Raw genomic sequence first — 9,638 nt, forward strand, 5'->3', positions numbered from 1 at the left:
GGGCAGCCACTCCCAGCCTCTCGCCGCGGCTTCCGCTCCCGGCACCGGAAGCGCGCGCACGAACGCCGCGGGCCGGCGCCGTAGGGGCGGGGCGTCGGGGGCGGGTCCGGAAGTGACGACAGAAGCAGGGGGCGGAGACCCAAGATGGCGGCTATGGTCCTGGCGACGGCGCGGCTGCTGCTGCGCGGCTCGGGTTCGTGGCGTCGCTCGCGGCTGAGGTGAGCCGGGGTCGCGACGGGGGCCGGCCGGGGGTCGGGGCGGCGGTCGTCAGTCCGGACGCTCAGCCTCTGGCTTCCCCACGCGCAGACGTGGCGCCGCTGGCTCGGGCTCAGGCTTCGGGACCCCGGCCCTGTGTCCGAGGCGCGGAGGGCGCTTCCGTGGCGGGGCCCCCGGGTCCGGGCCCCGAGCACCATTCGCCCGGCCTCTCCCGGGCCGCCGGACCTTCTCCCGCCCTGTCCTCCCGGGCCGATGGGGCCCGCCGGGGGCCACGTGTCGTCTCCGCCCGGCCCGGCCCTGCCGCCGGCCCCCTTGTGAGGCCGAGCGCGCGGTGCCTCGGGGCCTCGGGCCGTCGGGCTTTCTCCGCCCGCCACTCGCGCTCCCGCCTTCCTGGCCGCGGGCGCGTCTACCTGGACACCGTTGGGGGGCGGCCCTCCGTGCGGGCCGGCGCTGCGGGAGCGCGGGCGGGGCGGTCGCGTGAACGCTCCAGCGGGAGGCGGGCGGTGTCGGGCCCGGGGCAGCCGGGGAGTGTGACTTCGGGAGGCGCGCGCAACGGCGGCACTCCCACGCCGGCAGACGAGGGGTGAGAGAAGGGCAGGCGAGCGCCGGACGGGCCCGAACGGGAAGGTCGGGAGCGGTGGAGCTGGGGAACCGAGTGTGTTCTGGGCCGGGGCCTCGCGGGGGTGGAGGGGAGCGCTGGAAGGCGTGACCTGGGGAGAGAGCTGGAGTTCGCACCGTGCAGGGCTTCTGGGCCGGTTCAGGGGTCTGGCTTCTGTTTGCACCCGTGGGGCTGAGGGAGATTTGTGTGCTCGGCACAGCTCCGGGCAGAGTGTGGTGCGGTGGCTGCTGTACAAGAGATGGCAGCTGAGGTCCAAGGAAGTGACCCAGCTTGCTGCAAGGCCCTGGGGTCCAGCCAGGATTCGCAGCGAGCAGCGGTGATCCTCATCACTCCTGGGTGTGGTCTTGAGGGGTGTGGAAACAGACGCGCAGAAAGGGGCATATCGAGTGTTAGTGTGGACGGAACGAGACCGCCTGCGCTCAGATGGCTACCCCAGGCTCGGGGGTCTCTGGTCTGTGTAACCGCGGGACTTCTGTGTTTAGGTCTGGAGCCCCTGCACGCAGAGGGTTCAGCAGCGGCAGCGCCTACCCCCGTGTCCCGCTTTCATCCCCCTTACCCGGTGTGCCTGAGCCTGTGTTTGCTACGGTGGATGGGCAGGAAAAGTTTGAAACCAAAGTCACCACGCTGGAGAATGGGCTTCGTGTGGCCTCCCAAAACAAATTCGGACAATTTTGCACAGTAGGAGGCAAGTACTGTTGCTGGTGTTGCGCGTCATCCTGTTGGTCTCCACGCCCCGCACTTGTTGAGCTTAACGCATTGTCCTGAGTTGTGTTGGGGGGCGGGGGGCGGCGCAGAGAGGATGGCAGAGGCTGTGAAAGCCGCGGCTGCAAACCATGAACTGCCGCACTGGTGGTGGGCTTTTCCCCTTTCTACCTTCCTAGAAACCTCACGCTTTCCCACCGCACACGTGCCGCACACAACTCCGTCAGTGTCGGCGTGGTGTGCGGCTGCTGGGACCTAGCCCAGGTGGTGGACACACCAGCATCCTCATGTAATTAGGTCGGCCTGTCTGGTTACCATCCGTTTTCAAGGTTTCTCTTGATTGAGTCCAGTCTCTTCAGTGTTTGGCTTAACCTGTCCGTTTTCTTTTTATCGCCAGTTCTTATTAATTCAGGATCAAGATACGAAGCAAAATATCTTAGTGGAATTGCCCACTTTTTGGAAAAGTTGGCATTTTCGGTCAGTATCCTATTTGTAATCTTTGAGACTAGATCTGAGAAGGATTCATCAATTTTTATATTCTTTAAAATGGTTATTTTAGTAAGTGGCTAAGCTGCTAAGGTAATTCTACTAAAAGATTTTTAGGTTAAAAGATACTTGATTTCACATGTTTTTAAAGTAAACAAGTTTTTTTTCTCAAAGAATGTATTTTAGAGGTTGCTTTGGATTGAGTACTTAGGTTTGCTTACTTATTTTTACTAGTCGACAGATCGATTCGACAGTAAAGATGAAATTCTGCTGACGTTGGAAAAGCACGGGGGTATTTGTGACTGCCAGACATCAAGGTATGTCAGGTTATTTTGGACCCACATGGAACTGTGGTTCTTATCCTCGGTCGGAGTCCCAACCCACCCCGGAGAGGCTGTGGGGGTTAGTGGTGAGAGGTGAGCCTGGCCTGGGCCTGGCTGGGTGGAGGACTTGTGGGGGGAAGCACGTCGGCAGCATCGTTTAGAGCAGAGAGCGTGCTGCGGAGCCAGGTAGTGCCCAGAGACTGCCGGCTGGGCACTAGGGACCCAGCAGGCCCCATCTCCCATATGCTCACGTACCTGGCAGAGCGCTGCACCACAGGTCACGGACACGAGAGCCAGCAGCCGAGACTGGTGGAAGCACGGGGAAGGCAGCCAACCTGGCGTGGAGTCGGGAAAGGAACGATAGCAAACTCATCATTGGACTGGTGTGGAAGGAGTTTGCCAACGCGGCTGAGGGGAGGAGGCGGCCCAGGACAGCAGGGGGAGAGGCTCAGCCAGGAAGAGGCAGCGGGCTTTTTGGGAACGGGGAGATCCAGTCTGCAGCCAGCACACAGACGTCAGGGTGCAACGGATGGGGCAGGTGTTTTCTACCACGTGTAGCTCTGGCCTCCGCCGGGGAAGGCCGTGCGCACTGCACGTTGACCAGCGGGTCGGGGCAGCAGATGCTTAGGAAGCACGTGATAAAAGGGCTCCCCGTGGCAGGGGTCCTGTGCTCGTGGAAATGTCTCATAATGGCTCCTGTCCATCTTGGCTAGACAGCTGCTGTCACTCCGGTGCATGCTGGAAGTCCCACTAAGATGGGACATAGTGAGTGTGTGTTGGTCCTCCATGCCGGGGGCAGGGGACAGCCCCTGTTGGCCTGCACCTGTGCTGACCTCAGTGCCTGGTGTCATTGCTGCTTTCCAGGGACACTACCATGTATGCTGTGTCTGCTGATTCTAAAGGCCTGGACACGGTGGTTGGCTTGCTGGCTGACGTGGTCCTGCACCCCAGACTCACAGGTGGGCCCTGGGCGGCCTGAGGGGGCTGGAGGCTGGGCCTTGGGGAGGCACATGGAGGCGCTGGCCCGGGGGAGGAGCGCTGTAGACAGCCCTTGTGCGCAGCTGCCAGTGACTTGACGATTTCCTTGGAAATAACGCTGATGGTCGGGAAAGTCTTTCGTGTTTAGTACTTTGATGTAATTCTGTGCCTTTTGACATTTTCAGTTAAATTAGGTCTTTCCTTTTTTTTTTTCCTAAGTTTTTATTCATTTAATTCATTTTTACACCTAGCATGGCGCGGGAGCTCACAGTCCCCGATCAGGAGTTGCACGCTGCTCCGATGGAGCCAGCCAGGTGTCCCGGGGAGGATTTTATTTATTATGACAGACACCGTGGGAGCGGGAACACAAGCATGGGGAGTGGGAGAGGGAGAAGCCGGCTTCCTGCCGAGCAGGGAGTCTGATGTGGGGCTCCATTCTAGGACCTTAGGATCGTGACCTGAGCCGAAGGAAGACGCTTAGCAACTGAGCCACCCAGGCACCCCTCAGACTATCTGTAAACTCTGGGCTGGTGCGCTACCGGAAGCTTCCACGTCCCTGTGTCCATCCCCTTCCTTGGCTTGGTGGTGGCAGGACCTTGAATTCTGTGCCTGTGGCGGGCTGGAGTGGGCCACATCAGCCTGGCCTTGTAGTCCTCCTAGTACTTGCTCCAACAGGCTACTGAAGTGGCTGCCCGATGCTGGGTGGTGCCTCTTTTGTAAATCCCTTCCCACCCTGTGCTTTGGGGCAGACGGGTCAGGGGCCTGAGTGCCTCTCCTGAGAAGCTGGGGTTTGGGGCCAGTCCACGTGGCTGCCTCATGGCTGAGCCGGAGAAGAGGCCCAATGTGTCTGGGCCCTGCTCCGTGCTGCTGACCCCCTCACTTATGCAAGCACCCCCAGGTCCACCCAGACGAAGGCCAAGGAGATACTGGTGCCTGGCTGCCGATGACCCTTGGCCCAGCCTGGTGGCGTGGGCCCAGCGCCATTTCTCTCCTGGCTGTGCGTCTGAGCCTTGTCTGGGTTCCTTGCAGATGAAGAAATAGAGATGACACGAATGGCTGTCCAGTTTGAGCTGGAGGACCTTAACATGCGGCCTGACCCGGAACCGCTTCTCACGGAGATGATTCACGAGGTACTAGAGAACCCATAGCACCCACCTCCGCGTCAGTGCCCCCCTCCCCCGGCCCCGCACCAGCATGGTCCGGAGGGCGCGTCTGCCGTCCTGCAGTCATGGACAGAAGCTCTGTCATTCCCACACCAGCAACTCATGCATGTTCTTTATGTCCTCGTTCTTGGACAGGATCGTCATCCATTTCCAGAATGAGCATTTTAGTTGGCGTGCTTTTGGGTTTTTGTTTTTGTTTTTGTTTTTTTTCGACGCTTCATTCTGGAGAGAGATTTTACTGCTTTTACAAACACATGAAACTGTTCCTGCCAAGCTAGCAAAGCTAAGCTCCTCTGGGCCTTTCCAGTCACAGCTGGTGTCACAGCAGGCCCCGCTGAGGGGGAGACCGGGCCCTGGTCTCTCTGTCACTGTGTTTCTCCCTTCTTTTGTTAGGCTGCTTATCAGGAAAACACAGTTGGCCTCCACCGTTTCTGCCCCACAGAAAACATAGGAAAGATTGATCGAGAAGTGCTTCATTCCTACCTGAGAAACTACTACACCCCCGACCGCATGGTGCTGGCAGGGGTGGGTGTGGAGCATGAGCACCTGGTGGAATGTGCCAGAAAGCACCTCCAGGGAGCCCGGCCAGCCTGGGGGTGTGCGAAGGCTGTGGACGTGGACAGATCAGTAGCACAGTACACTGGGGGCATGGTCAAGGTAACTTGAAGTGGGGTGTGTATGCATTGTTTAGTTTCTGGTTTTGGCATGTTCTCAGCTTCATCGCGCCGGTGTTAGAATTAGCCACACATTCGTGGCTTTACCGCGACACACCTTCTGGGTTTGGAGCAGAACATGTTCTTGCTCAAAGCTGAGAGCTTGTTAAGGAGTTTAGGGGTCCCGGGGTGCCTCAGTCGGTTAAGTGTCAGCCTTTGGCTTGGGTTGTGGTCCCAGGATTGAGCCCCACATCGGGCCCCCTGCTTAGTAGGTGTCTGCTTCTCTCTCTCCCTCTGTTCTCTCTCTCTCTCCCCCTCTCCCTGCAGTAAATAAATAAGAGCTTTAAAAAAATAATGAGTCTAGCTTCCGTCGAAGGCTACAGGATCGTTTCTGTGTCTGAAGGAACTCACGCTCATGCATGGTTTCTGTAGAACCCTCGGGGGGTCTTTTGCTTTGTTTGTTTTTTAAAGTAGGCTCCATGCCCAGCATGGAGCCCAGTGCGGGGCTTGAACTCAAGACCTTGAGATCAGAAGTTGGACACTCAGCTGAACCACGCAGGTGTCCCGTGGAGCATCTTTAGGCTAACCTGACCTGAGAGGCTTTTGAGGCTTGCTTGTTTTCTGTGTGGGCACACTGTTCACTCTTTGCTTGTAGCTGGAGAGAGACATGTCCAACGTCAGCCTGGGCCCCGCCCCGTTCCCCGAGCTCACGCACATCATGATAGGACTGGAGAGCTGTTCCTTCTTGGTAAGTTTCAGCTGGGTCCCACCACGTCGGGGAGTCTGGCATCACCTCCCGGCCGAGTTCTGCCCTCACATCTCCTGCAGGAGGAGGACTTCATCCCCTTCGCCGTTCTCAACATGATGATGGGAGGCGGCGGCTCCTTCTCCGCTGGCGGGCCTGGCAAAGGCATGTTCACCAGGCTCTACCTCAACGTGCTCAACAGGTAGCTTGACTTGCTTTCACCGGCTGTCCCTGTGCCATCAGGCCCAGCTGAGGGCACTTTTGCACTGTGCCACCGCCTGTCCCTGTCCTTTGCAGGCACCACTGGATGTACAATGCGACCTCGTACCACCACAGTTACGAGGACACGGGCCTCCTGTGTGTGCACGCCAGCGCCGACCCCCGGCAGGTGAGGGCTGGGCCCAAAGCTGGCAGCCTCCACTTCCTGTGTGGTGTGTGTCCAGGACACAGAGCCAGGCTCTCGGGCATTTCCTCTGGATTGGAAGAGAGGCTCTTAGTCTGGATCACACCTTTCATCTGTGCCCCCTTCCTTAAAGGTTCGAGAAATGGTGGAGATCCTCACAAAGGAATTTATTTTAATGGCTGGAACTGTGGATGTGGTAAGTACAACACAGAGCCATCTCCGGACGTCCCCGCGGTGTCAGCAGGTTGGAGAATGTAGTGTGGGGGTGGCTGGCAGTGGGCCCGTCCCCCGTACTCCCAGCCCCGCTGGCATCTCAGAACAGTGCAGCCCCCTGGGTTGGCCCAGGCCCACGGCTGAGCTCCCCGCTTGCTCCCTGCTGTCAGCACCAAGAACAGTTGCTGCCTGACCCGCCCTGGGCCTGCTCACACCTGCCTGGCCTGGGGCTTCCTTCGGCTTTTGGGAAGGAATGAGGCCGAGCGGTCTCATGTGTCCGGCCGCCCTGCGGACCGTGTGAATTAGAGCCGCATCACACTGGATGGGCAGGTGCTCAGGTGGTTCTCAGGCTCTCCCCTCATTTCCAGTGTATTTTTTATTTTGCTTTTTTGGTTTGGTTTGGTTTTGTCTTTAAAGATTTTATTTTTGAAGTAATCTCCGCAGCGTGGGGCTGGAGCTCACGGCCCCGAGACCGAAAGCCACATGCTCTGTGGACAGAGCACACCGGGCGCGCTGAGCTCCTGTTTTGTATTTTAATCTACGTCTTTGTTTCCTTGTTTTTTGGAAGTTGGTTTTTGTCACTTTACACATTTAGAGATCTTGTTTCTTGCTGGACCAGCGCTTGCGTGAATAAGCAGGTTCTGTGCGCATGTGTAGAAGGCCCGGGCAGAGCACCCCAGTGCGCAGCCTGAGTGCCCGCGAGGCTGGGCGGATGGCTGTCCCCCGCAGATCTTTCCTGTTCATTCCATGCTTTTGCAGTAATGACGTGGTCCCCTTTCTAGCCAGGAAAAAAAGTCATTTCTAATAAAAACGTATTTCAAAAAACTCATTTTAAGAACACATATTTAAAAATTTATGTTGGGCCTTCGTTGGTGGCCTACTAGGAAATACTTCCACTAGTCTGAGGTAAGGGTTAGGTATTTGCCCACAGTACGAAGAGTAGGGAGAACCCGTCAGGAATCAGGAGTCCTCGCGGAGATGACCACACGGGATCTTGGCTCTGTCTCCCAGCGTGCGCTGCCCTCGCGCGCCCACCCCGCCTGTCACCGCGTGTGACCTTCTGGCACAGACCTCCGGTGTCTGGTGAAGCGCTGGGAGCAGAACTTGCAGGAGTCACGGTGTCCGTCTCACGTGATCCGTGGCTCGAGGCCAGACCACGGTAGATCTAGCTGGTCCCCTCGGAGCTGCCTGGGGGAGCGGGGAGCCCCTGACTCTAGGATCCATCTTGCTCGTGTTTGTGGCCGAGAGCGGGCGACGGCACAGGCGCCACCTCAAGCTGAACCGTGGGGCGGGGGGGTTGCGTCTCAGGCGGAGCTGGAGCGGGCCAAGACGCAGCTGATGTCCATGCTCATGATGAACCTCGAGTCCAGGCCCGTGATCTTCGAGGACGTGGGGAGGCAGGTGCTGGCCACGCGCTCCAGGAAGCTGCCGCACGAGCTGTGCGCGCTCATCCGTGAGTACCGGCCCGCCGGCCCGCTCGGGCTCCTTCCCAGGGGACCACACGGCCCTGCTGACCTGTGGCTCTCGCACCCCTGAGCCCTCGCCCTGGGCCGGCCCTGCCTCCCGTCCCTGAGAGCCGAGCCCCGCGACTCCGGCTTCCAGTGCCTCACAGAGGGGCCGTGCCTGCCCCACGGGGCTTCTGGGCACACTCTGAGAGGTAACGGACAGAGACGCTCCACATGCAGCTCACAGAGGGCTCCCTCTGTGACTTGCACCGAGGTCACCATGACCTCCTGAGAGTGACGTACAGCAAGTCCTTGAGTTTCCTCTGTGTGTCCCTCCTGCTTTGAGGGGCGAATCTGTCCGCACTGCATCAGCTCCTCAGAGGGTCCGTGAGCCCACAAGGGTTGGGACGGTGGTGGTGACGTTTGTTACCTCGTGGCAGCTCCCGTGTGCCTCGTCCACAGGTGCATCCTTACCCTGCTTTTGGGAGCCCCTCAGGCCGCGGCGCTCGGCACGCCGTTCTCCCTAAGGCCTCGACTTCTGTAGCAGCACCTTGTCACTGGTCGCCGTGTTCCCACACTGTGCTTTCTATGCCCACGCATCCGAGGCCCCAGGTCCCGCCTCGGAAGGCGGCGTGTGTGACTGCCTGCCCTACGGAGCCCCGGGCGGCAGTGCTTTTCCTCCCCTGCAGCCTCTCCCTGGGGCTGCTCTGCCTACCGAGCTGTTCCTTCACAGGGCTGTCGGCTGCTCTGGGAACTGACACGTCTCGCATTTGAAAATCCTTTAAAACCATTGGTACTTCCCCCTTCACCAAGAAAACTTCCCGGACCTCAGCCTCACTCACCCTGTCGTTTCCTCGCAGCGGAATCTGGACCCTCTGGAGTCTGGGGTCCGCAGCCCGGCCTTGGCCCCCCGGGGCTGTTCCGTGGCCGTAGCCACGCACGGAGATGGAGTCCGTGCAGGAGGCGGCCGTTCTCCTGAGGTCCTCTTGTTTCCTGTGCCAGGCAGCGTGAAACCAGAGGACATCCGGAGAGCTGCCTCGCAGATGCTCCGCAGGAAGCCCGCGGTGGCCGCCCTGGGCGACCTGAGTGACCTGCCCGCCTACGAGCACATCCAGGCGGCGCTGTCCAGCAGAGACGGGCGCCTGCCCAGGACCTACCGGCTCTTCCGCTAGAGGCCGTCTGAGACGCGGCCCGACTGGGCGGGGGGTGCAGCGTGTTTTTCTCGGGTGTGAGTTTAGTGCGAAGATTGATAAACGGTGCAAACCCCGGGACTCTGCTCTTAAATCTGAACATGTTTAATGTCATCGGGCTTCTGGTTCTTCGCTGTTGACTAGGCCATTCAGTAGAGCAAAGGTCTGCCCTCAGCGTGGCTAGAAACTGGTGGCTCCCAGGAAAGTTCCAGGCCGACTGGTGCGGGGAGGGAGCGGGTTAGCGCTCTTCCTTCCATCCTGCGCTCCACAGGTGAGCCGTCGTGAGTCGGTCAGTGCCTGACCGTCTCCCCACAGAGGCCACGGGGCCTATGAGCCCGCCCAGCCTCCCCACAGGCCCCGGGGCAGGGCAGGAGCCCCTGGTTGGCTTCAAGGAGCGTTTTCCTCAGCACAGTGTTTCCCTTCACCGTCGTGAGGATGGGGTGTCTCAGTCAGCAGCGGCCCTAGAACAGGGTTGGACGTGGGCAAGGGAGCTGTCTCCCAG

General features: G+C 59.4%; 1 protein-coding gene across 4 annotated transcripts; it reads left to right on the forward strand.

Moving 5' to 3' along the window:
• Positions 1 to 125: 125 nt before the first annotated feature.
• On the forward strand, positions 126 to 9,250 carry PMPCA (peptidase, mitochondrial processing subunit alpha). 4 transcript variants are annotated; one of them, XM_044264559.1, is made up of 13 exons: positions 126 to 218; positions 1,318 to 1,520; positions 1,935 to 2,014; positions 2,258 to 2,340; positions 3,211 to 3,305; positions 4,354 to 4,454; positions 4,881 to 5,144; positions 5,796 to 5,888; positions 5,969 to 6,087; positions 6,183 to 6,273; positions 6,422 to 6,484; positions 7,810 to 7,954; positions 8,949 to 9,250. In XM_044264559.1, the coding sequence occupies exons 1-13, from the start codon at positions 145 to 147 to the stop codon at positions 9,116 to 9,118; spliced, it is 1,581 nt and encodes a 526-aa protein (XP_044120494.1). In that variant the 5' UTR covers positions 126 to 144; the 3' UTR covers positions 9,119 to 9,250. The 4 variants fall into 4 exon arrangements, with proteins under 4 accessions (XP_044120494.1, XP_044120496.1, XP_044120497.1 ...); XM_044264561.1 differs by lacking the exon at positions 8,949 to 9,250 and adding an exon at positions 8,680 to 8,942; XM_044264562.1 differs by lacking the exon at positions 4,881 to 5,144.
• Positions 9,251 to 9,638: the final 388 nt, after the last annotated feature.

The sequence above is a fragment of the Neovison vison genome, chromosome 9 (genome assembly GCF_020171115.1).
Source record: "Neovison vison isolate M4711 chromosome 9, ASM_NN_V1, whole genome shotgun sequence".
Taxonomy (NCBI): Eukaryota; Metazoa; Chordata; class Mammalia; order Carnivora; family Mustelidae; genus Neogale; species Neogale vison.

Bases quoted from the DNA above. Each gene is read 5' to 3' on its own strand.
- PMPCA (XM_044264559.1), top strand. From the start codon at position 145: ATGGCGGCTATGGTCCTGGCGACGGCGCGGCTGCTGCTGCGCGGCTCG. The intron at 6,088-6,182 runs GTAGCTTGACTT...TGTCCTTTGCAG, and splicing joins TACCTCAACGTGCTCAACAG to GCACCACTGGATGTACAATG. The intron at 6,274-6,421 runs GTGAGGGCTGGG...CCTTCCTTAAAG, and splicing joins CCAGCGCCGACCCCCGGCAG to GTTCGAGAAATGGTGGAGAT.